General features: G+C 34.8%; 3 protein-coding genes across 3 annotated transcripts; 1 reads left to right on the top strand and 2 right to left on the bottom strand.

Moving 5' to 3' along the window:
• Window positions 1-1,374: 1,374 nt before the first annotated feature.
• Window positions 1,375-13,245, top strand: TPP2 (tripeptidyl peptidase ii). Its single transcript, XM_089602532.1, has 34 exons — window positions 1,375-1,893; window positions 1,989-2,067; window positions 2,153-2,226; window positions 2,319-2,428; window positions 2,516-2,596; window positions 2,890-2,976; window positions 3,121-3,263; window positions 3,733-3,883; window positions 3,962-4,084; window positions 4,290-4,373; window positions 4,477-4,664; window positions 4,768-4,942; window positions 5,044-5,165; window positions 5,269-5,360; window positions 5,621-5,679; window positions 6,022-6,176; window positions 6,937-7,112; window positions 7,233-7,345; window positions 7,421-7,591; window positions 7,923-8,051; window positions 8,125-8,225; window positions 8,957-9,074; window positions 9,316-9,395; window positions 9,646-9,718; window positions 10,108-10,193; window positions 10,290-10,341; window positions 10,414-10,548; window positions 10,663-10,734; window positions 10,870-10,962; window positions 11,443-11,538; window positions 11,653-11,751; window positions 11,850-11,942; window positions 12,482-12,688; window positions 12,864-13,245. Exons 1-34 carry the CDS (start codon window positions 1,482-1,484, stop codon window positions 13,020-13,022), a joined length of 4,188 nt encoding a protein of 1,395 aa, XP_089458658.1. The 5' UTR covers window positions 1,375-1,481; the 3' UTR covers window positions 13,023-13,245.
• Window positions 13,246-13,720: 475 nt separating this feature from the next.
• Window positions 13,721-17,524, bottom strand: LOC149380140 (cytokinin hydroxylase-like). The gene is made up of 4 exons (XM_089603665.1): window positions 17,227-17,524; window positions 16,130-16,359; window positions 14,730-15,359; window positions 13,721-14,210 (listed from the first exon to the last, which is right to left on the bottom strand). The coding sequence occupies exons 1-4, from the start codon at window positions 17,522-17,524 to the stop codon at window positions 13,782-13,784; spliced, it is 1,587 nt and encodes a 528-aa protein (XP_089459791.1). The 3' UTR covers window positions 13,721-13,781.
• A 5,908-nt stretch (window positions 17,525-23,432) lies between these two features.
• Window positions 23,433-26,039, bottom strand: LOC149380139 (cytokinin hydroxylase-like). Its single transcript, XM_089603815.1, has 4 exons — window positions 25,901-26,039; window positions 25,478-25,707; window positions 24,420-25,028; window positions 23,433-23,967 (listed from the first exon to the last, which is right to left on the bottom strand). Exons 1-4 carry the CDS (start codon window positions 26,022-26,024, stop codon window positions 23,539-23,541), a joined length of 1,392 nt encoding a protein of 463 aa, XP_089459941.1. The 5' UTR covers window positions 26,025-26,039; the 3' UTR covers window positions 23,433-23,538.
• Window positions 26,040-27,035: the final 996 nt, after the last annotated feature.

The following is a 27,035-nucleotide window of genomic DNA, read 5'->3' as shown; positions in this document are numbered from 1 at the left end:
TTTTTTTTTCCATAGAAAAATCTCACGGACTAATACACTTGAAACGTTGGATTCGCAATCTAGACAACATTTTAGATATGTTTGCAATCTAGCTACATTTGATTATGTGACCTCATTAACCAAAAAGTATTTTACATGATTGTTTTTAACATTTTTATAAGTTAATTTTTGTAAATGACTAATTTATTAACATATATAAAATATCGACTAATTCTTTAGAATCAATAAATTTACATGATTGTCCCTAATATTGTCACAGATTAATTTTGATTATCGACTAATTCTTTAGAATCAAGAAATTCACATGATTGTCCCTAATATTGTCACAAATTAATTTTGATAAATGACTAATTTACTAAAATAAATAAAATATTGACTGATTCTTCACAAAGTTTGAAATTAGCTTGATAGCTAGAACGACTTTTTTTATTATTATTTTTTTTTAATTTTTTTTATATACATCAACATTAAAATGGTATTTGATTGTCATCCTAAGCATCGGAACTGAAAATTATTAGAAGTTCAGTTCCGATGCACAAATTTAGCCTAGCGGATGTACTGCTACCGTGACTAAAGGTATCAAAAGAAACTCTTCCAATAACATTTTGAAAATGGAAGAAGGCTATCGAAAGTCGTTTTCCGCTACTTTCCGTTAGACATTGATATTGTTATTTTTTTAATTAAAAAAATTATGAACCATTGATATTATTTTCATATAATGGGTAATATTATTTTCATTATTATTAATTATATAATCTGAAGCGATTGGAAGCACAAAATTCTAGTAAAGTTAACGAAAATATTACTTCCGTTAACTTACGAATGGCAAAAAATTATCTAACGGAATTGTCACTTCCGTTAAACAATGTGAGACATTCTAAGGAAAAGTGGTATTTTCACTTCTTTCTAACAACCATAATCATTTGATATTTGATTGATGTAATGTATCATGTGCCCTACTATAATATAAAGTGAAAGACTAAACTTTCTGTGTGGATATGATTACAAACTTTCTCTTCACTCGGAAATCATTGAATAAATAAAAAATAACATGTTGTGAGAATAATACAACTATTATAATAATTTATAGTACCTCACTTTCTTTAAAATGGATAATTTATAAAAACCTTTAAATAAATATAGTATACACGAGACCACGTTTCCATGACCCCACCAAAATTTTTCATTGTTACTTGGAGACTCGAAAGAGACGTCCTTATTTTGAAGGAGCCAAATCTTTCGATTAAACGATAAAGGAGCCAAATGTCAATTCCAGTCCATGCAAGGGCAATAAGGTCCTTCCACACTAAAAAAAAACCCGCTACTACCACCAAAAACCACAGCCAACCAAACCCACCCAACTCATCTCTCACTTACCACAGTCCCAACTTTCGCTCTTGAGTCTCAGACCCAACTGGCAAGCCACCGCCTCAGCCACCAAGGCACCGCGCATTTACCAAAACACCCCTGCCAATAAAATAATGCAAAGCCCAACAGCGCTCCTGCGTGAATTTCCCTTTTTACCCTCGACACCACGTACTATTTTTTTAGCGCCACATTTGTCGCTTATAAACAAAAGACCCAAAATCAGAGTCATCAATAAATCGCGAAGACCAAGGAGCCGAGAGTGGACTAACAAGAGAGCCAGTGAGACTCAGGGCAACAGAAGCAACGAAGCAAGCGCTTCTCGCCTCAAGGTTAGGGTTAGGGTTAAGGCCATGCCTGGTTCATCATTTGGCGGCAGTGGCGACGGTAATGGTTCTCTCCGCAAGTTCAAGCTGAACGAATCGACTTTCCTCGCCTCTCTAATGCCGAAGAAGGAGATCGGCGTCGATCGCTTCCTCGAGTCTCATCCCGAATTCGACGGCCGTGGCGTTCTCATCGCCATTTTTGGTACCTCGGAGTTTTTTTTTTCTCTTCTAAAGAATGTGGAAATTAAAAACAACTTGGTTGATTGAGTTTTCTTGATATTTTTTTTGTGTGTATAGATTCTGGTGTTGACCCTGCGGCGGCTGGATTGCAAGTTACGTCGGACGGGAAGCCGAAGGTTCTTGACGTGATCGATTGGTGAGTTTAGTATTGAAAAAATGAATTAGTGTTAAGTGTTGAAAATGATAAGATTTTCCATTTTTATTTTATTTTGATTGTACAGTACTGGTAGCGGAGATGTTGATACTTCAAAGGTGGTTAAGGCTGATCCAGATGGTCACATATGTGGTGCTTCAGGTAATATTTCAAGAACTATGTATCTTATCAATCGATTTATAAATATGCAGTTTATATGTAAAAATCTATGGTTTCTAATGCAAATTTTGTAGGGGCTACTCTTATTGTGAATGCTTCGTGGAAGAACCCCACTGGTGAATGGCGCGTTGGTTATAAGTTCATATACGAGTTGTTTACGGATACTTTGACTTCTCGTATAAAGGTAATTATCATTTTAAGGATCAATGAATCACTCCAGCATTCTGAAATTGATTGACATATTTTTGTGTTTGCTTTTTTATGTGCTCAGAAGGAGAGAAAAAAGAAATGGGATGAGCAAAACCAGGAAGAAATTGCGAAGGCTCTTAAGCTTCTCGATGAATTTGACCAGGTTGCTAATCCGTTACTTCCTGGTTACATATATATATTTTCTTGAATTGAATGCCAGCAATGTATTATATTTCTTTTGCTGAATTAATCACGTATATAGATTAGGGATGCATATTGGTATTACAGAGATCGTTTGGTCTCCTTGATCTATGTTTTTTTAATGACCTTGATCGATCTTAGATATGATGATCATAAATAATTGGCAGCTGCGGTAACCGTATCGATGACATGTTCTGAAGTGTTGTTTGAAGATATTTATTTGAATAATAAATATATTGTGATTTTGATCACCAGAAGCACACAAAACTTGTGGATGCAAACAACAAACGAGATCGCGAGAACCTCCAAAACAGAGTTGATTATCTACGAAAACAAGCTGAAGTGAGTTTCAAATTCACGTTTGCTGTTTCTGGTTTCCTTCATCATCTTTTTTTATTTTATTTTATTTTAAAAGAAACAGAGAAGTATTATTTGTATATAAAATGGATATACATCAGATGTGAACTGATCTTTTGTGTTTTCAAGACTTATGAAGACAAAGGCCCCATAATAGATGCTGTTGTTTGGCATGATGGAGAAGTATGGAGGGCTGCCTTAGACACGCAGAGCCTTGAGGACGATCCAGAGTGTGGAAAGCTTGCTGATTTTTTGCCCTTAACTAATTTTAGGTATGAAATACAAGTATTACTTTAGGCTTAGACAAGTAGAGAGGGTAGCTATGTGGTAAGCACCTCTACACGTACCAAAAAACTAAGGGTGAAAGCTCAAGTCATGAAAAAGTAAAAAAAAAAAAAAAAAATTTAGGCTTAGAATCTCGGATTTAGTTTTCAGATGGCATCTTGCGTATCCTTTGAAAATTGATTTGTAAGAGGGTCACAATTATCTAATTCTAGTAAAATGGTATGAATCTGTTGTGCTGTTTGGTTATCACGGAGTTTTAGTGTAATAGAATGATCAACTCACTCGATGTTCTTTTGGCACTAAGTCGGAGCAACTTCGCCTTATATTTCCTGTACATGTGGCTTTCGCCTATTTTTGTATCTCTTGCTCTCGCCTGTTTTTGTATCTGTGGCTTTCGTCTCTATTTGTATCTTTGGCTCTCGCCTTTATAAATATATAAGAGTTATTATTTCACAGGATCGAACGAAAATACGGGGTCTTCAGCAAATTGGATGCATGTACGTGCGTTCTTAATGTCTATGAGGAAGGGAATGTTTTAAGTATCGTAACAGATGCCTCCCCTCATGGAACTCATGTTGCTGGGATTACTAGTGCATTCCATCCAAAGGTACATGCAGTTGTATTATCTTTTGCAGTTTCACTGGGATAATACCATCTCCATCTTGACATATGTGGTTTTTATTAGGAACCCTTGTTGAATGGAGCTGCACCTGGGGCACAGTTGATATCTTGCAAAATCGGAGACTCACGATTGGGTTCCATGGAAACTGGAACTGGCCTCACTCGAGCTATTATTGCTGCTGTAGAGGTGATCTCAAGTTTGTTTTCTGTTGAATTCTTCAAATCTAGTATAATAAACACCATGATTCAAGACACGAATAGGAATATGCTTGTCAGTTTTGCATATGTTGAGAAAATATGATTGATAAATCGGTAGACATGAACTTCTTTTCTGCTCGTATTTGCGTTATTGACTTAGTGTTGACCTAACTCGTTCATGCTTTTTCTGGCAGCATAAATGCGATCTTATCAATATGAGTTACGGGGAACCTACTTTGCTTCCAGACTACGGACGCTTTATTGACCTTGTGAATGAGGTGATACTTAGATTCTGGAATTTGGTTTAATGTTTTTTTTTCTCCTTTCAATTTCTAGCTGTTTTATTTTATTCTCAAATGCTCCATTGATAATGGATTTCAGGCCGTAAACAAGCATCATATAATATTTGTTAGTAGTGCTGGTAATAATGGTCCTGCTCTGACCACTGTGGGAGCACCTGGAGGTACCTCTTCATCCATCATAGGGGTTGGAGCGTATGTATCTCCAGCAATGGCTGCTGGCGCTCATTCAGTTGTCGAAGCTCCACCTGAAGGGCTTGAATATACTTGGTACGTCTACCTCAAATTCTCCGATTATGGCTGATAAATATCAGTTCCGAGTTGCATTAAGCCACCGCTCGTCTGCTCTATGACTAAACTATAAAAGATACAGGTCAAGCCGAGGACCGACCTCTGATGGACACATCGGTGTCTCTTTAAGTGCTCCCGGTGGGGCTGTTGCTCCTGTTCCAACATGGACTCTCCAGCGTCGGATGCTCATGAACGGAACATCAATGTCATCCCCATCTGCTTGTGGTGGAATTGCATTGGTTCTAAGCGCAATGAAGGTATGAGCTAGCCGTCTCGGTTTTGCATTTTTTGTGACCATGTTCGATTTTTCGGTTTTTCATCCGGTTCGTGATTCTGATATCTATGATCTGATGTGCAGGCCGAGGGCATTCCTGTAAGTCCATACGCTGTTCGCAAAGCTCTTGAAAATACATGTTCTCCTATTGGTAGTTTGCCTGAGGATAAATTAACTACTGGTGAAGGACTTATGCAAGTTGACAGGTGAGTCATAACCATTTCCCCCTGCATTATCACGGCCGTTGGCTTCTGGAGTTTATTGCGGCGCCGAACGTGTGGCTTATTTGGATATCTTTTTGAATGACAGAGCATATGAGTACGTACAGCAGGCCAGGAATATGCCATGTGTTTGGTACAAGATAAAGGTTGTTCCATGTGGCAGCCCGTCTGGAAAGTCATGTACGTTAACTTGCTTTTTTTATTTTTTATTTTTTTTATTGGGTACCCTACACTAGGCTCTGTTCGACTATTGTGAACTCTAGACACTATGATATGGTTTCCATATTGTATCATATGCTGTAGATAGTGTTGAGAGGTCAAAGAATGTGACCTGTTTCTCTATGTTTGTATTTTCCCATCCTAGTCTATACTGGCTCCATCATTTTAGTCTACTAGTTACAAGGTTGTCTTGAGCGATGGACATGTTTGTATAACTGCAGCTCTTGAATCTAGAGGCATCTACTTAAGAGAAGGCAGTGCTTGCCGACAAACTAGTGAGGTAAGTTTTGAATTTGAACTTTTAGAACTAGGCATAATTTTGTAAATACTGCACGCAGTTGATCTTTTTCTCCCCCACTCATGCTTAATACCGTGCTATATAGGCCTATTTTATGTATTCAACTGCTTTTCAAATTGTTATCAAACTGCTTTTCAAAATATTATTAAATTTCTTCTACAGTCCTAACTATCAAAGTGATATATTTCTGCTGATATTGTTACTGAATCCTGGCTTACCATTTTTTTGTGTCCAAAGTTCTTCTTGTATGGCTTTCATACAAGCTTATTCTTTTCAATACAAAATTTTGGATTATTCTTGTGACTAAACCTCTAGTATTGGCAGTGGTCAGTTCAAGTGGAACCAAAATTTCACGAAGACGCAAGTAACTTGGATGAGTTGGTTCATTTCGAGGAGTGTATTGAATTACATTCGAGTGATCCAGCAGTTGTGAGGGCTTCAGAATATCTCCTCCTTACACATAATGGGCGTTCCTTCAGGTTAGTTGTCACTTTGACACATTATTTTCTGCTCACATATTTTTGCTTGATGTGTTCCCCGTTTATATTTTCACTTCTCTGTCCTTTTTAGCTTCATATTCCATACAAACTTTGTTATCCTGGCACGAAGGTGTAATGATTTCTTGTAGGAGGTATTCCGCACTGAAAGCAATGCAGCTGATAAGAAATGAATTGACCTTTACTGGTTCCATGTGTTCCTGGCTCTAGAAAAACTCCTTTTTTGTTTCCTTTTTCTTTCTAAGGCCATTTCATGTTGAAAATACGTTTTTACATAGTCATTGACATAATACTGATTCTACGAGTTTGGTTTATGAATTAAGCTTTGTTAGTTTTGCATGTTCCTGGCTCTAGAATGAGGGCTATAAATATTTTTCTTCTGACACCATTAAATCTAGTGGTATAAATTGTGAGATAGGTTCGTGAAGATCCCTCATTTTTCACCAAGTTATTTATTTATTTATTTTTTGATAATCATGGTGTCCGGGATGGACCCGACTAAATTCCATGAGGCCTTGGCATTATCGATCGGGAGGCTACCCCAGTGGCCCCTATTGTTGCATCCAGGGGAATCAAAACGGGGACTGTTAAGGTCCCAAAAATCACCCTGACGACCAGGCCAATCCGTTGAATTACTTTCCTAGATAAAGAACATGGTTTAACCTTGAAGCCGCTCACCCTGCTGTCATATTAAGTTAGTCATGACTCATAATACAACGCTATTTACTTGTATACATTTCAGTGTAGTAGTGGATCCAACCAATCTCAGTGAAGGACTGCACTATTTTGAACTCTATGCGATTGATTGCAAGGCGCCCTGGCGTGGTCCACTTTTTAGAATACCAATTACTGTAACCAAGCCCATGCTCGTAACAAAGCCCCCACTGGTCTCATTTACTCGGATGTCCTTTTTGCCAGGTGTAAAGGGCTAGTTGGCTTCTTTTTTTTTTTTCAATTTTTCCATAAGGAAAAGTTCTACATCTGCTCCTTAGTCTAGAAAATTGATACATCTTGTTATTGGGAATCATACGTTTTTAGGCCACATAGAGAGGAGATTTATAGAGGTCCCTCTTGGTGCTACTTGGGTTGAAGCAACAATGCAAGCATCTGGCTTTGATACTGTGCGCAAATTTTTTATCGATGCTGTACAGGTACATGCTGTGATTACCGTTGATTTTCTACAGAATTTCTTCATTTTTAACCTACCATTTCCCTGCTATGCTCAGCTTTGTCCCCTGAAAAGACCTTTGAAATGGGAGAGCGTCGCAACATTTGCTTCTCCATCTACCAAAAATTTTTCGTTTCCTGTCGTGGGTGGTCAGACTATGGAATTAGCTATCGCACAGTTCTGGTCTAGTGGCATGGGAAGCCATGAAACAACTATTGTAGATTTTGAGGTTTTTTTTTCCCATTTCTAATGCAATTGTTTAATTCTTAATATTATCAAATTCAGGAAAGTTAAAAAGAGATTACGTGGCATCACTATTATTATTTTCAAAAAGATAAATTGTCACTTATGCATGTGGACACATGTTTTTCCAAAGCTTTTGTTTCATCTTCTTTTGTACCTATATATATTCTGAAGCTAAACCTGATACTGAGATCTCTTTGATGGATGTGGTGGTGAATTCTTGTCAACTTTTTTTAGTTTATTTTATCGGGCACAGTACCTAGAATTAAATCCGTGGCGTAGCTCCCTTACATTTTGTTTTATTGACAACATGACAGGTAAGTTTTCATGGGATTAGCATCGATAAAGAGGAAGTACTACTTGATGGAAGTGAAGCGCCAGTTAGAGTTGATGCTGAAGCTCTGCTTGCATCTGAGAAACTTGCACCTGCTGCTGTTCTGAACAAGGTGAAGTTTTTCCCTGTGCTTATGTTAAATTATAGCTTCGATCTAATCCAATAATCTCTCTGTTTCTCCGCAGGTAAGAATTGCATACCGTCCAGTCGAAGTCAAACTTTCTACACTTGCAACAGATCGTGATAAACTACCATCAGGGAAACAAATTCTAGCATTGAAACTAACGTGAGTTATTCTAATCCGGTGACTGCATTAATTTTGGTTCTCGGGATATAAGCGGGCTTTTCTCCTCCATTTGTGGGTTTTTCTTGTTTAGGGTATTCTTCAAATTTATTTTTCTTACTGCCACTGCTTTTGGTACTGAACCCATAGCCCAATTGATCCCCTTTTGGTGGAATGAAATAGTTTAACTATATGGTTTAATGTAATTACAAAAAATTCACTTGAAAGACTCTTCATTATATTAGTCTTCAATAGAGCTTCTTCTCTTCCAATAGTTTTCCTGTCTAATTTTTTTTTGGGTCCAGTAGATATATAGCCATATTTACATGTATGGTTTGCTATTGAACCTTTAGTAAATATTTGGTAAATAGCCAACCTTTGTGTAATCAGTTGTATATAGTTGTAAATAATAGTTGTGAATAATACTTGTGAATAATAGTGTAAATAGTTGTAACCGTAATAAAGGTTGGCTATTTACCAAATATTTACCAAAGGTTGGCTAAATAGCAATCTAAAAGTGTAAACATGGCTAGTTTGCTAATTATTTGTTTGTTTGTTTTTTTTTTCTTCCATTTTATTATATTTTATAGAACATCTGTATTGTTTTCATGTATGTACTTATATATGTATGCATATCTTGTAATTATTCTGTAAAATTTATGTCTGGTTTTATTTTGACTGCTCTGCTTCCTTTTGCTGACTGTTCTCAAAATAATGATACCCCAATTCAACAGTTACAAATTCAAGTTGGAGGAGGCAGCTGAAGTAACACCTAGCATTCCGTTACTAAACAACCGCGTATATGATACAAAGTTTGAGTCGCAGTTTTACATGATTTCTGATACAAACAAGGTACTGTCAACTGATAATTTTTGCTGACACATGAATTTGGTGATGGTGTTAATCTCCTGAATTTCGTTGGAGATGGATTCAAGTATCGTCCATAATCTTGTTTGTACATTACAGGGACCGATGGTTGATATTAGTTAGGGCCCTATTTATTCTGAACTTCATTTCTCATGGCGATTAAGTTCGTAAATGATAAGCATGTATTCTCATTTATCTTTTTCTCTTTGTATTCTATTAATATCAGCGTGTACATTCTATGGGGGATGTCTATCCATCTACATCAAAACTTCCTAAGGGCGATTACAATTTACAGCTGTACCTAAGGTATATTCTTTCTTTCAGTGCATCTAGTTTTTGGGTTACGCTTCGAGGTAGTTTTCTATTTTGCAAGGCTCATGTGAGAATGCTGAGCTGATTTATCTGGTCTAATTGTTGTGAGTAATTATCATGTTTGTGTACTCATGATTATAAACACTTTGCCTACTCTGCTACATGGGCATGGCCATCATTCATGATTTTGAAAATGATTGATATTTTCCAAAGGTTCTTACTCGTTGATGTTGTCTGATCTCAGGCATGACAATGTGCAATATTTGGAAAAGTTAAAGCAGCTAGTGTTGTTCATTGAAAAAAATCTGGAAGATAAGGTATTTTACTGCTACCTCATATGCTATTATCTGTGTTCTAGGTTCTGAAAAATCATCTTCTCATGTTTCAGTTTTTTTTAAAGAAATTATGGTAATTACTCATGTTGCTCACCTACAAAGTTGTAGAAAACGCTCTTGAAAATTCTAGCGAATGACATGGTCATTGAAGTAATTAAATGATGGCATTTTTTTTACTTGTCAAGTAAAGAGTATTTCTTAAATGTTGTAACTATGAGTATTTATTTGAAGTGTAGTGGAATTTTAGGTATTTCCTAATTGTCCTTTACTTATACTAGTCAAGATAAAATGGTGGGTTGAGTCATTATGTCAATAAAGAGTTTGCGTTTTGAAGCACCTCCAAGATCAATAGGTTTTTCTGTATGATCCAGGATGCAGTTCGATTGAGCTTTTTCACTCAGCCTGATGGCCCTGTAACGGGAAATGGTACTTTTAAGCCATCTTCTTTGGTTCCTGGGTAAGTCTTTGAACAAGCTATTCATTTATATAATTTTTTAACTTAATTAATGCGCTGATTATGTTCTGTACTGAATTAATATTTACTAACTGGTAGGAAAAAAGAAGGATTATACATTGGTCCACCATCTAAAGATAAGCTTCCCAAGGTATGACTACGTCTACAATTTCCTCTCGGATTGCATTGACAAATGATATTAACAGTTGTGAATTTTCTGCAGAATGTTCCACAAGGATCTGTATTGTTTGGAGCAATCTCCTATGGAAAGCTATCATATCAAAGCAATAAGGAAGGCAAATCTCCACAGAAGAATCCCGTGCCTTATCAAATTTCTTACATAGTGCCACCAAATAAGGTTGCAAGTCGTGCTACTGTATTCTATGATCGGCTGTGTTTGGCTCTTTGACCACTGATGTAATGCTCCAGGTGTGTTTTTGATAGATACTCTTCTCCATATTACTTCTAACAGGTTGACGAAGACAAGGGAAAATGTTCTTCTCCGACTTGCACTAAATCTGTTTCTGAGCGTATAGAAGAAGAGGTATTAGTCACACTTGAGAGTAATGTTTCTAAATAAGAGTGCTGATGGTGGTATATAAAATTATATTAACCCTTATAAAATATTTTTATATTCGGTGCCATGTATGGTAAAAGGAATTTTTTTTGTTGACACCAGGTCCGAGATGCAAAGATAAAGATTCTTGCAAGCCTAAAGCAAGATAACGAGGAAGAACGCTCCGAATGGGAAAAATTAGCTTCCTCACTTAAGGTAAGTCTTCAGTTACTCTATGATTAATTATTCTTTGACCACAGTTACGAGTTATCCTCATCTCTAGCTAAGCTCAGTTTTCTCTGGTCAAATGTGAACTAGGTCTGCAAATCTAGACACCAAAAAGCCTGAAAAGCTCAGCTTAAAGTATTTTTGCACCCCTGAATTGACTATATTTTAGTTTTCTTACTCTCTTTCCTACTAAAATATTTAATTTAAGATAGTTCAGATTGTTAATATTGTCTTATGTCCTAGTATTATTCTTTATGTCTTTGTTCTGGGTGTCGGGTTGTTCCCTTTCTCGGGTTGGCGTGTTGGTTTAGTGTTGGGTCCGGGATAGGAAAACAGTCCCGTCATTCCTTTTTCTGTAACAATTTTTTTGAATAAAAGATTTTTGTTTCTCCTTGAAAAAGATAACTAGTACTGTCTTGAAATTTCTTCAATACATATGCATTTTGAAGTTCTTACCTTTTTTTGCAGTCTGAATATCCAGACTACACTCCACTTCTTGCAAAGATATTGGAAGCTTTGGTTTGTCGTAGTGATGTTGAAGACAGAATCTGCCTTCTACAAAAGGTGTGTGTCTCTTTGTTTTCTTTGCACATGACTCTAATAATTTTGCTACACAGGAGAATCAAGTTCCTACACTGTTCACTAGACTTAGCAAACTATCATTATGCTGCCATGCAGGTCATTGATGCAGCAGATGAGATTGTCAATAGTATCGACAGAGAGGACTTGGCAAAATTCCTTTCTCTCAAATCTGATCCAGAAGATGAAGAGGCTGAGGTTGATATCTGTTTTGTCAAATGATTATATGATCACCATTACAGTGAAATTCTTTCTTGCAATAGATTTTATTTGTTTCTTTTGTTTTTCTTCTTCAGAAACTCAAGAAAAAGATGGAGACAACCCGCGATCAGTTAACAGAAGCACTGTATCAGAAAGGATTGGCATTAGCGGAGACTGAATCGATTGAGGTCAGTGCAATTATTATACTAGGTGTAATGATAAATATTATAGCATAATTGATTGATTCGCTTGTAGCTTATTCATGACTATCTGAATTCGGGGAAAACGTTGATGATGCAACTGCCATGAATATGCTGTGTATGAAGAAGTGTATTTCACAATTAGGAACCAAGTATCACCCTATGACAATTTTGATAAAGGATCAATACATTCTGTTCGACTTATACAATATTGTCTGCTTTATATGGAAAACTTGCTTATTTTTCCCTAGAAAACATCATATATTTTGGCATGATATATACTTGCTGCTTCTTAACCATACATAACTTCCTAATGCAAGTACTGCAGCCAGTAGACTTTTGTTCCATACTTGGTGATATATATATTAGCTGGATAGTTCCGATTCAACTGCGGTGTGAAAAGTCTTAACTTGGGACTAAGATTTCAATGACAAACATTAATGCTTGTCATTTGACATGGTAGCAAAAATATAGATCAGTGGTGTTTGCTTCACTAGTAATAACCCTACCGGAGTATCATTGTTCAGGCAGAGAAGACTAAAGAAGCAGAACCCGGTGAAGTGAAAGATGAGAACAAGACAAGTGATCTAGCCGCACCAGTCTCTGGCGTCGACACTGATCTATTTGAAGAGAACTTCAAGGAACTAAAGAAGTGGGTTGATGTGAAATCCAAATTCGGAACCCTACTGGTGATACGCGAGAGACGAGCTGGAAGGCTCGGAACAGCACTCAAGGTAGAACATATTTCCTATCAATAATTAGAAGTTAACTCTCTGAAAAAGACGACTGAGTGGAGTTTCTATGAGAGAGAGAACCTTTCACACAATCTGGGTTCAATTTTTGCCTTGTAGATCAATCAAAAAGTAAAAAAAAAATAGTAACAAGAAAGTTTTGACAATATATTCACAGGTGGTGAGTGATTTGATCCAAGAGGATGGACATCCACCAAAGAAAAAGCTGTATGACATGAAGCTCTCATTGTTGGAAGAAATTGGGTGGTCTCATGCGGTGAAGTACGAGACTGAGTGGATGAGCGTTCGCTTCCCGCCAAGTCTCCCTCTTTTTTAAAAGCTATTCTTAGTTTTTTTTTTCTTTCCCTTTTCCGGTCATGCCTTATTTCTTTGTTTCTTTCATGACAATTTTTCCATCCAGGATTATATATCATCTGAATAAATAATGGGGCCAACATTCGTTCTCGTAGTGACCATTTATTGACAAATTTGTCAATAAAAACTATGTATTGACATAAATATATATTTATTGACAAACTTGGTTAGCTTTGGAATAATAAGCATTCATTGGATTTTAGTCAAAATTTTTCTAAATAGTCATAGTATTGTAATAATATGATGAGAATCATTTAGGCCAAAAAAAAAAAAATGTAAATTACTATTGCAAACAAATTAGAAAATAAAGTTCACGACATTGATATAATAATAATAATAATAATAATAATAACCATAAAAAATTGTTAAACATAATACATTACAAATCTCCATTGCCCATGTTTATGTATTCACATTACAAAATTATTTTAAACCCATGGAAATACAATAAGATTGAACAAAAAATATATAACTTGAATATATGCTAAAATGAATAAATAGAACGTTGTTAAAATCTCTTAAAATAATATTAGATACACAAAGGAATATGTTTTTTTGTTGTTAAAAATCGATTATTGACTTGCAAATAAAATTTGATTTGATTAAAACAGCATTTTAGAGTGTAAAGTACTACAATTATTTTTAGATTCTATAGTTGGCGATGATCCAAGTAATATGATCGAGACGCAAACGCAAGCTCACCAAAGCTCAGGGAATCACCCTAAAGAGGTTGAAATATGAGAGGCAGGCCTTGCGTGGGTTTCAAGGTGAGCATCACAGCAGGAGAATGACAATAGTTGGGTGAGAGTGAAAATGAAAACTTGGAGATGATAAGTGTCAAGAAGATCTTGTACTCCATGAGACTCAAGTTCCGGCCGATGCACATCCTTCCTCCGAAACCGAAGGGCAAATACCCCATCTTGTGCTTGCAACCTCCGAAGAGCGTGTCGTCTCTGAACCTCTCGGGCTTGAACTCGTTCACATCGTCGCCCCAAAGAGCCGGGTCGTGGTGCATCGCAACCACGTCGATCCACATGTTTGTGCCGTTTGGTATCATCACTTCTCCGACCCGAATGTCTCCTCTTGCTTGCCTTTGCACGTTCGGTGCCGAAGGGTATAGTCGGAACACTTCACTTGTCACCCATCCCATCTGAAATATCAACATATACAAATTCCCTTTATGTCAAACACGAAATATCCCAACAATTTCTGACCTTAATAAAAAAAAAAAATTTCAAAGCAACGAAGGGTTAAGTAGGTAAAAGTCTTTCTTAAAAATGTATTTCTTTTTCTTTTAAATATACAACGTAGCAAGTCTTCACAAGCGTCAAAATAACCGTACCGTTTAGGTATTTGTATTGATACTAAATTTATTAAAAATAGAGGCTTAGATCATTAGTTATACAATTCTTTTAGACTTTAGGAAGAACATATATTCATTTAATTTATAAAAATTGTGATTATTGGACTATGAAAATTTCTGATAAAAGAAAGTCAACTGGACATGGATATCGGACAAAATAAATACAACCAAGTCTTGTTTTACACACTATTTCATGGCAATTTCGTAATTGACGACGAGGGTGTCCAAAATTTTCGAAGTTCCTCGTGATTGGTGATTTTCATGTCCAAAATTCCGATTTAATTAATAAAAATAATATACACGTACCTTCTTTAACCCTGAAAGCAAAGTGGCATCAACTTCTTTATCACCAACGACTTGTTTGATCTCCTCTCTCAACTCAGTCTGCCATTCTTGATGAAGAGCAAGAAGAAACATAGTCCACGTGATCGCCAAAGCCGTCGTCTCATGTCCTCCGAAGAAAAAGGTCTTACACTCATCCACCAACTCTCTCGTGGAAAGCGTCTTCTTTCCAAGCCCTCCCATCTCACACTCTCTCAGCATCAATCCAAGCAAATCCTTCTGATGATGATGATCATGACCGTCCATCATCATCATCATCGACTCTCTCCGCGACGCCACGATCGAGAAAAAGAGCCGGTCGATCTCTTTCCCGATCCGTTTCGCCTCCCGGGTTTTTCCGGGGCACAGAAACCTGCTGAAGGGGACTCCGACGAAGCGGTTGGAGTTGAAGAGCGTGGTTTGTAGGGCTTTAAGCTTCTCGAAGACCAAACGCCCGCTTTCGTGGCCGATCCCAAAGCTCGTTTTGGCGATGATTTCTCCGGCCGTGGACGTGATGTGTCTCTCTACCTCGATCTCCGAGTCTCCGGACCCGATCAGGGCAGACCAGTTCTCCAGCATTTTTGTGGTGGACTCCACTATCAAGCTTGTCATTGCCTGAAGTCAAAAGTCAAAATAAACTTTACATGTCTGCAGGGACGGAGCTATAGGTCGATATTTTTCTTTTCTTTTCCATTTTTTAAAAAATTTACATTTTTATACCCTCCTAAGACTTTTTATTCAAATTAGCCCCATCTGGTGAGCTTCTCCGTTCCTACATGTCTGCCTGCAGCCTGCCTTTTTTTTTATAGATCCATATGTTGGTAAAACTTTCATTCAGCCCATTTTTGTAATTTTCTATATATTATGAAAATGATAGTGTGCTTTTGAAATTTATAAAAAAAAATAAGTTGCTTAAAATTTTTATCACGAAAATAATTTTTTTTTTTTTAAGTTGCAACCAGTTATTTTTCGTGATGTTTTCTAGATTATGTTTTTAATTTATTTGTTGTTTTGGACTCTATTTAATTTTGTTTATTGTTTACAGCTTCATATACAAGGAAAATAATCTTAAATAATTATTTAATAACGTTTGAAAATAAAACACTGTTTTTAATTAAATTTAAAATAGTCACTATTTAAAAAAATATTACACTTTAAAAATAATATTTCTCCTTTAATTAGTTAAAAGCAGTCATAGTAAAGAAAAAAAAGAAAAGTAAAACCAATCTTTATTTATTAATTTTTACGGAATATGCTTCATTAATGAAGGAATATTCAAGACTGATGTTAATAATATCATTCCTCTTATATGCTATTATGCTTCTTATAGAACTATTTGTAATCCAGTATAAATAGCTAAGAAAATAGGAACGAGAGAGAGAGACCTTGAGATTGATGGGGCTGAAAGCAGGGGTGATGACGTGGCGGCGGCGAAGCCAGTCGTCGCCTTCGACCATGACGAGACCGCTCCCAAACATTGGCTCTCTGTCGCGTTTGAATACGGACGGCTTTCCCCAACATTTCCCTTCTACTTTTTCCGCCATTGCTCTCAGAAACTCCGGATCTGCCACGTACACAAATGGTTCCGTACCAATCCAGTACACAAACACCTTCCCTGATAAAAACAATATACACACATAAACAAGTACGTACTACATAATATAAAAATGGTGACTACAATTTGAGATAAATTTTAGTATTTATATCTATATATATAAGGACGAAGCTAGAAATCAAGTTGATGGGGGCTCTATAAAATAATTTTTTTTAGATATTATATGAGCAATATATAATGATAGTGTTTTTTTTAATCTACAAGGTTTAGTAATTTTTGAAGAAAAAAATACAAAAAGTGTTTTATACAATTTAAAATGAATTCTATTTAAAAAAAGGGTTAAAAACACCAAATAAACTATAAATATATTGTTTTTATTTAAATAAATCTTAAAAATAGAAAGATTTTTTTTCGTACAAAATAAAGTAAAATAGTGATATTTGCGTTATAACATATTTTTAACAGAGATATGTGTCATTTGTATTAAACTGAAATGAAATATATGATATTTTTAAAAATTGAAGAGAAATCGTACATTTTGATAAAAACACATGAGATATGTATATAATATTGATGGGATGGGGAAGAATTTTATGTAATTAACACGAAAAATTAAATAATAGGATTTTTTAAACGTTATTCAAAACGACACACCTAGTGATATGTGATATTAATTATGCAAATAATATATGCATGGTGTGAGGTGTATTATAAAGAATGAAGTTTACTATTCATAACAAAGCCAAACAGATTCTATGTATAATTTATCACCCTCTTTTAACTTACCTCCATATGTTATTTTAATAATTTATGCAATATATATATATATATATATATATATATATATATATATAATGCTATTTAATTAGTGTATACAGCAAGGCGAAATAAACCTATATGTATATGTATGTATATGGGTTTACGTACCATGAGACTTTTGCCAGGTAGAGAAATAGGGAAAGAGTGTTGAGTGAATGTCATGGTTGAGACTCGGAAACCCTAGCACAGAATAATGGCTTTTAACACCAATATTATTAGCACAACCACTATTATTCTTCTTTCTCATCTCCTTTATGTTTCCCAGCGGAAAACTCGGCGATGGACCTCCAAGCCCATTTCTCTTGATCTTTGAATACGCAAAAGCAGGTGAAATCCACCAAGAGAACACTAACTTGCACAGCATAAAAGTGAATGAAACTATCACTAATGCGATGATGATGATCATAGAATTTGAAGAACATTGATCCATGTTTTCTCGGTTATGTATAAGAAAGGAGAGAAAATTATGATTAATATTGATAATTTTATCTCTGTGCGTGTGCATGAACATTAATAATCGGTATTTATATATAGAGGAGAGAAAGAATGTTGGGCTACCTCATACCAAGAATGTCGAAATTTGACTAGAAAGTCTTTTCAATGGTCCTTAAATCAACCCTAATATTTTTCAAGTCTTTCATTTGAAATCTAAATCAAGTCACACATAGTTAGCCGGGGGGGGGTTTTTTTTCTTTCCCTTTTAACTAATTATTATTATTTTAAATATCATGGAGTTTTACAAAATTCATATTATTTGCTATTCCGTGTTCTTATCTGCAATTATATATACTCCCATCTCATAGACCTGGGCCAGTATATGTGACATTTCGATGTTATAAATTAAATGCTTGAAATACAATATTGTTAAAAGGCCAATATCCAAATATAGTAGTTTCCCATTCCTAGTCAAAATACACCAACTAATAATTAATTATTAAATACTCAAGTTAAACCCATAACTACTACTCGTTTAACTAAGGACTGAATTTTCTAACAAAACAATTAATTTAATTCAAGCCAAGTACCTGGTCCCCAAAGCTAGTTTACCTTGAAAAATAAAATAACAAAAAAAATATGAGAACATAAAAATTCTCTTCTATGTTAGAAAAGCCAAAATGAACTAGTAAAGCGCCAAGATTATCAAGAAAAAGGAGAGAGAGAGAGAGAGAGAGAGAGAGAGAGAGAGAGAGAGAGAGAGAGAGAGAGAGAGAGAGAGCAACTATAACAGTGAAGGCAATACCACTTTGGCTTCACTTGCTGTTGCGATATTTCCGTACGACTTGCACGTAGTCGCTCAAGTTATAAAGTTCGTAAGTACAAGTAGTCGATCCCACGAGGACTTTGCTTAACCGAAAATCAAACGAGCTAGAAACGAATTGAACACAAGGAAAACAAGGAGATTATTATCTAAATTGTAAAAAAAAAACATAAATTAAACACGGGTGAACGGATATGAGGAAGCAAGGGCAACGGCTTCGCTAAACTCTCATATGATCGGGATTCCTAGAATTACGCATGATTTTTTGGTTCAACTCTCTTCAATAATCACACTCACGTAATTATCGCTAAATATCTCTCGAGCATCAATCTATGTCAGTACCGAGTTTCCATCTCTCGATCTCAAACTTTAAAAATACGACAAACATTATAATCAAGAGTGTACACACGACTCCATAGCAGCCTAACTATCTCTAGCTTGAGAATTTACTACGGTGAAATAATTCTTATTTACGAGCAACCTAATCTTTCTCAAGCATCAAGTCAATTCCAAAAATCATGAATGAGGTCATGAATCTCAAACAAGCAATAAGCACGGAATTAAATCAAGCGATAGAGAAGAAGAACATGAAAAATACTTCAATCAATAAATAATGAATCCACAACTATATTCAAGCAAAGTTAGGTCATCACCCTTAAGGGGTTCAGTTCATGGCGAAGAGAGTAACAAAAACAGAAAATAAATAAACAAACTCCATAAAAACCATATCAAAATAAAACATAAATAAAATGGTAGTTCCAATGAATAAGATTAGAAGGAAAATGTTGAATCGCGTTGGCCAATCGTCGGCGAGCGGTGGTCTTATTCTCTGGTTGCCTATTCTCTCTCAACTAGCCAAACACTATTATGAAACCTAAAATAAAACTTAAGATGTGTGAATGAATTTTGAGGTTACAAGGACACTTTAAATAGGCTTAGGGGTCCTTTTTTCGGAGTCCAAGGCTCAAAAACGCTTAAAATCGGGTAATTAACGAAAACAACATTTTTGGACCGCTGAGAAATTGGACAGCTTCACAGTGAATTTGAATGGGCCGTAACTTCTTGCTCCGATGTCCGATTTTCGCAAATAAATATGCGTTGGAAAACTAAGAGAAAACTATACCCAAATCTGGAATTGGATCATCCAAAATCTTCAATTCAAAATCTCCAAATAGTGCAGAAGATGACGTCGTGTTTCTTGTTTCGCTCCAACTTGTTCGAATGTGTCTGAATCGTCTTGAATTGCCCAGATTTCATGCTTAACACCAAAATACTCTCTCAAACCTGAAAATCACTCAAACACATTAAGCACACTAAAATTCACTTGTGAACGCGTGAAATTCAAGCTGAAAAATAGGAGTTTAACGCGTATAAAACGCACCTATCACTTGCCACCTAGGATTTTCAAGCTACATCTATTTAAGCATGAACCTCCCTTAATGTTAACTCAATACTCTTATTTGCTGAAGTAAGTTTCACATATCAACATCATCCAATAACAATCCAACAAATTTCCACTGGACTCACTATTTTTCTAGAGCTAACTAGATCTTTAGAGTCAATTTTACCATATTAAGCAAATAGCTAAAAAATGAAACAATGGTGAAACTATTTGTTTTATCTTTATAGAATTTATTAGCAAGTCTTTAAGAGCCACCATTAAAGATGCTCTAACCTCCTTCGCGTATACTAATATGTTTGAAGTTTATATTTTCCTCTGGAAATGACATTTCAATTTTAGTTATATTATTATGGGCTCTTCTACTTAAACTTCATTTTTATTATGGGCTCTCCCTCGAATTCTCTTACAACTTTTTCCAAACAAGGCTTATATAATACCAATTGATTCCACCAAGAAGACTTTAAATTCGCATGAAAAACTATTGAATTAGTGTTTTTTAAGAAGAAATTATTGTAATTAGCTAAATGACCATTCTCTTTTAAATTGTAGCTAATTATTCAATTATTAAAGAAATAAAAAATTCATGTCGACATTTCCATTGTATCATGCATGCGTCTTATTTGTCTTTGGGCTATTTTCTTAATTTTTAGATAATTTGACTATAAATTTAATATAAGAGGTATAAATGAGCTATGTGACTAACTTTCCCTTTTTCAATTACTAAATTAATAAGTATGTCTATTTATAATAATAGGGCCATCTGATTATATCAAATATTCACGGTTCAAAAAAAAAAAAAGAAAAAAAGAAATCACAGTTCAAGAGAAGGACATTTGACTTCATGTAAGAAATCTAATAGTCACTACACAAAAATGACTTTTGTTCACATATTTAATGACATTTAAATTTAGTGTTGGCATAAACATACCTTAATTATGTCCAATGACGCGTAATTAAAAATGCCATGAAGTTAGAAAACATCTGGAACATTTCCTAGTAAAATATAGCGATTTATGCATTTAAGGACAATATCTATATATCGTGAACCAAGAATATCACGACTTTTATTTATATCATAAAATCAATTTCAGAATCATATAAGACGTAAATGTCATGAAAAAATTATATAATTGCTTCTTGATTTAAACTACATACTTATCATATTATTTTCCTTCATATAATTTGTGCACATACTATATTTTAATATTTTAGTCATCCTTTTAATATATATATATATATATATATATATATATATATATATACAGACGTACAAATAATTAAGTATAAACTTCGGATAAAAACATGATTAAACAACATATTTTATACAATTATTAAATGGATTAATTCAAATAGTTGTGAATTTGAAAAAAATTATAAACAACCGACTTTGAATATTTATTTTAAACACCAATACTTATAAAAAAGAAAAACAGATACGTAGATCCAACATAAACATGAAATTGCAACCCCTACACTGTATACATTGTCTAAAATTAAATTACAGGTGATATAGTTAAATAGTTAATTTAAAGTTATGAATTTACAAAATAATTAAAGTTTATCTTAATTTAGTAAAATAGCCAAAATGTACTGTAATCTAGTTTCAAAAAAAAATTTGACCTCATGATTAATTCTTTTGAAAGTGATAAATTGCTAATAATAATCGTCATCTTGGCTGTTAAATTTTTTTTTGAAAACGTAAATTTGGTTATTTTGTTGAAGAGTTTAAACTTTGACTATTTTGCTAATCAATAAGTTTCAAATGACTATTTTGTACCATTTTTCCTTAATTTAAACCCCGATCACTGTGCAAAGTAAGTAAAGAAATTACTTAAAAATAAAAAATAAAGAAATGATGCCCGTTTGGGCTTTGTGATAAGCGGTTCTGTTTATATAGAAAGGAAGGAAAATTCCTAAAACGCTTATTATCCTACTTAGCATTATCCGATTTACTCTTTTTTTTTTCAGAACAAAATATCCACTACACTTCGAAAGCAATAAAGAAAATGAACAAAAAGAAAAGCTCATTCATAGTTGTAAGGGATGAAAATGACAAAGATGTCTCTTTCTTTCTTCTCCTCTTCTTCAATTTTTTTTTTTTTTTTTTGGGACAACGATGTCAATTTCTCGCTGTCGATGGAGCCACGTCAGTCAAAATAGCATGATCCGCGAATGCTCTTTTGTTGTGTAAAATATAAATGTAGTGGTAGGGATCTAATTTAATCAGTTTTTTTTTTTTTTTTTTTTTTTTTTTTTTTTTTTTTTTTTTTTTTTTATGTCACTTCTTACTTCATTCGGCACATACATTTCCTTTTCACACACACACACACACACACACACACATATATATATATATATATATATATATATATATATATATATATATATATATATATATATTCTCCTTTTTATCTACAAAATTTCGTATATGTGAATCTTTATTGATCCAAATGGACCACAGAAGGATATGTACATGGTGATGGTGTGAAATCATTTATTATATATTTAGAAGGGTTTTACAATAGCTATATTCAAATGAATAAAACGTTAAACCTTTATATAAAGAAAATGTGGAATCAAATGGATGATAGCGCAATTATGGTGTGAAATAACCAACAAGTTCCAACTATTTCATTGTCACTATGAACAAATTTGAAATACAATTACACATTATAGTAGTATGTGTATAAAATAATATGTCTCATTGTATTTCAAAATAGCCATTTGAAACTTATTGTTTGCAAAATAATTAAAGTTTTAACTTTTCAGTAAAGTAGTCAAATTTACGTTTTCAGATTTTTTTTACAATCAAGATTAAAGTTTTTTTAAGATTATTATAAGCAATTTATCACTTTAAAAAAATTAATCTTTGGGTCAAATTTTTTTTTTGAAACCTGATTACCGCATAGTTTGACTATTTCACTAAACTAAAACAAACCTTAACTATTTTATAAATTCATAGTTTTAAATTAGCTATTTAGTTACGTCACTATATATATATGGACTTGCAATGACCACATATATAATTCGGAGAAACTAATTAAACAATTCTAAAGGAAAAAAAGAAAAGAAAAAGAAAAAAAGAGAATCTATTGTGTTTTACTTGTGTTGAGTACTTTTCATTCAAGAAACTTTTAGAGATATCGTAGAATTATATTGGATTATTTTCGCTGAAAAAAATGAGTGAAAAAGGTAAATCCAATAAAATTTTATGGACTATAAGCGTGTCCCTCTTCTCACTCGCTTCTTCGTTCTTTTTCCCTAAGTATTTTTCTTGATACAAAATTAAGATGTTATTCCCTTTGGTTTTTCTTCAAGCTTTTATTTTCATCGTTGAATTCGAGTCCGAAAATGTAGTAATAAGAACAATGGAGCCACTTTTCACTGAAGCACTCTATAGCATATGAGCATAGATTGAATCTTTAGGCAAGGCTACGTATTTGAACTATATAGCTAGAAGCAATACAACATGAACAATAATATAAGGTAATTGGTTTATTAACTGTTTCAATTTGGGCGAAAAAAAAGGTATTTTACAATACAAGTATTATAAGATCGATCACAACACCCTTTCTTTGTTAATACAAGATTACCTCCATGTTTTCTGCGACGTGGAACGTCAAAATCACTACACCTTAACCGTAGATTCACTTCCTAATAATAAAACTAGACTCTTATTTTGCATTATTTACTCATTACCATATTACAACTAGACATTAATTAGTGATTATATTTTGCCTTCATCATGGGGATAATAATCCTAAAGAGGTTGAAACACAAGAGGCAGTCCTTGGGTAGGCCTCAAGGAGAGCATAATAGCTGGAGAATGGCAATAGTTCGGAGAGAGCGAAAACGAAAACTTGGAGAGAATAAGAGTCAAGAAAATCTTGTACTGCATGAAGCTCAAGTTCCGACCAATGCACATTCTTCCTCCGAAACCAAAGGGCAAATACCCCATCTTGTGCTTGCAACCTCCGAAGAGCGTGTCGTCTCTGAACCTCTCGGGCTTGAACTCGTTCACATCGTCGCCCCAAAGAGCCGGATCGTGGTGCATCCCAACCACGTCGATCCACATGTTTGTGCCATTCGGTATCGTCATTTCTCCGACCCGAATGTCTCCTCTCGCTTGCCTTTGCACGTTTGGCGCCGAGGGGTATAATCGGAACACTTCATTCATCACCCAACCCATCTGAAATATTTACATGACACAAAAGTTTAATCACGTTATTAATCTACACAAAATATGAAATTAACAAATTAATATGACACTAGGGTAATGCCAAGTGGCACTAAAGGTGGCTACTTTTTGTTATCATGCACTACTTTGACGTGGACGTGTAATATATTATGTGCTTATATCTGATTAAACGTATAGGAAAAGAATGTTCCGCGTTTGGAATCACGTTCTGCTTATAGCCACACGCTTGAACGCGTGTGCATGTTAGGTGGATAGATTATTTAACGAACGCTCATTCTTTGACCATTTCAAACACATATATACTAAATATTACTGTATAGTGCTTCTCCCATATAGTTAAGTACGTACCATATGGACCAAGTCTAAAGCCCTAAAAGATTATTATCACACGAATAAAACTCTTGAAATAAATAAGATATATATTTTCTTATATATGTGTTTACCTTTTTTAAGCCGGAAAGCAAAGTGGCATCAACCTCTTTATCACCAATGACTTGTTTGATCTCCTCTCTCAACTCAGTTTGCCATTCTGGATGAAGAGCGAGAAGAAGCATTGTCCACGTGGTTGCCAAGGCCGTTGTCTCGTGTCCTCCGAAGAAAAACGTCTTACACTCATCCACTAGCTCTCTCGTGGACAATGTCTTTCCCAACCCTCCTATCTCGCTCCCCTTCAGCAACAACCCCAACAAGTCCGTCTGATGATCGTTGATCCTCATAGACTCCTTCCTCTCCGCCACGATCGAGAAAAAGAGCTCATCGATCTCTTTCCCGATCCTCTTGGCCTCTAGGGTTTTTCCCGGGCACAGAAGCTTGCTGAAAGGGACTCCCACGTAGCGGTTGGAGTTGAAGAGTGTCATTTGTAGGGCTTTGAGCTTCTCGAACACCAAACGACCACTCTCGTAGCCGATCCCAAAGCTCGTCTTGGCGATGATTTCTCCGGCCGTGCACGTGATATGTCTCTCGACGTCAATCTCTGACTTGCCGGAGTTGACCAAGACGACCCAGCTGTCCAACATTTGTGTGGTGGACTCCACTATCAAACTTGCCATTGCCTAAAGTGATCACACAATCAATAAATGAGTGTTTTTATATAGAAAATATAAAAATAAAGGTTTCAATTAATTGATTATAAGATGATTAACATTTAAATTTCTTAAAGATTTTTTTAAGTCCATTTATCTCCTCTAAGGTGATCACACAATCGATAAATGAGTGTTTTTTTTTTCATATAAAATATAAAAATAAAGGTAGTAATACGTATCATAGAATCTCCTCCAAATTAATTGATTATAAGATGATTAACATTTAATTTTTTTCAAGATTGTTCATTTATCTCCTCTAAGGTGCTTGTTTGAGCTTTGTGGGATATGATATGATATTAAGTTTTGATATGGAAACTAATAATTGATGTGATGAGACTTCGTGATCTTATAAAAATTGTTGTCTATATATACATAGTTATGAGCAAGAATTTGATAGGTGGGTAGGACTATTATGAGACCTTGAGATTATTAGGGTTGAAGGCGGGGGTGATGACGTGGCGGTGGCGAACCCAATCATTTCCTTCGACCATGATGAGACCGCTCCCGAACATCGGATCTCTGTCGTGTTTAAACACCGACGGCTTTCCCCAGCATTTCCCTTGGACTTGACCGGACATCGTTTTCAGAAACTCCGGATCGGCCACGTATAGAAACGGCTCGGTACCAAGCCAGTACACAAAAACCTTCCCTGAAAACAGCAAAACAATATATATCAACTAGGGCTATATATGACATTAAGTACTAATTAAGCTAAAACAAACTACATGGGATATATTTTATATATATATATATATATATATATATATATATATATATATATATATATATATATATATATATATTATAACTGACCATGCAAAAATACTAGTTTTCGTACATACCATGAGACTTTTGCCATGTAGAAAAGTAGGGAAAGACCGTTGAATGAATGTCATGGCTGACAACTGGAAACCCTAGTTGATGATCAGAATTGCTTTTGGTACCAACAAAATTCCTCTTTCTCATCTCATTAATATTACCCAGTGGAAATCTAGGCGATGGACCTCCAAATCCATTTCTCTTGATTTTTGAATACACAATAGCTGGTGATATCCACCAACGGAATACTAACTTGCACAGCAGATAAGATAGAGAGACAGCGAATAATGCAATGAAAATCATGAGTTTGGAAGAACAAAAATAATGATCCATATTTTCTCAGTGATATGCGAAAATAAAACGATATATAGGATCAAATAATGAAATATGATATTCTCGAGTAGTTGGTTGGGATATGTGTTTTATGTTTTGCTTGATATCAAAGTGACGAGAATTGAATGGGTATTTATAGAGGACTAATGTTGGGGTACGTACTACGTGAGGTATAGAATAATTAATCCAAGAATGTCTAAGTTTGACTTGGAAAACTACTGTTCTTTGAATGGCTTTTTACCCAAAATATAATTTTCAAGTCATTCATTTGAACATTAAATAGTCATATATGCTTGGCCGTGTTTTTTGTTTTCCTTGGATAATTATTATTATTTTATAAAGCAGAGAGCATAAATATATAACAGAATTTATTTTATTTTTCGTGTTCTTATTTGCCAACTAGATTAACGCTCATAAATGTTCAATCTGGTCCCCTATAGCTGTATCATATCATTGTATTTGCATATTTATATATGTACACACCAAAGGAGACGTGTTGGGTATTGGGTCGTGTGGGAACTCATAGAGACTAGTCTACACGGAATCAGCCAATGAAAACTGTCCACGACAGCTCTTTTGTTTGACGTGGCTCAATCGGAAGCAAATAAAAGGATATCTTTGTCATTTTCCTTACTGTTTTTATTTGTCCTCACGTACGGCCATAAACTATTTATATCTCTAGATTGTTTTCATGGTCACTTTCACTATTTTATTTTCGTCTAAATTAATTATATAAATCTTGATTCGATGACATCACTTGTGACTTCATCAGTATATGTATATCCCTTTCTTTGTTTATGTACGAGTTATTTAATAAAATTCGGT

The sequence above is a fragment of the Urtica dioica genome, chromosome 12 (assembly GCF_054948205.1).
Source record: "Urtica dioica subsp. dioica isolate 48M chromosome 12, U.dioica_male_clone48M_v1_H2, whole genome shotgun sequence".
In the NCBI taxonomy this organism is placed as follows: domain Eukaryota; kingdom Viridiplantae; phylum Streptophyta; class Magnoliopsida; order Rosales; family Urticaceae; genus Urtica; species Urtica dioica.
Note: the sequence above shows the minus strand (reverse complement) of the source record. Positions and strands in the feature narration are given on the sequence as shown.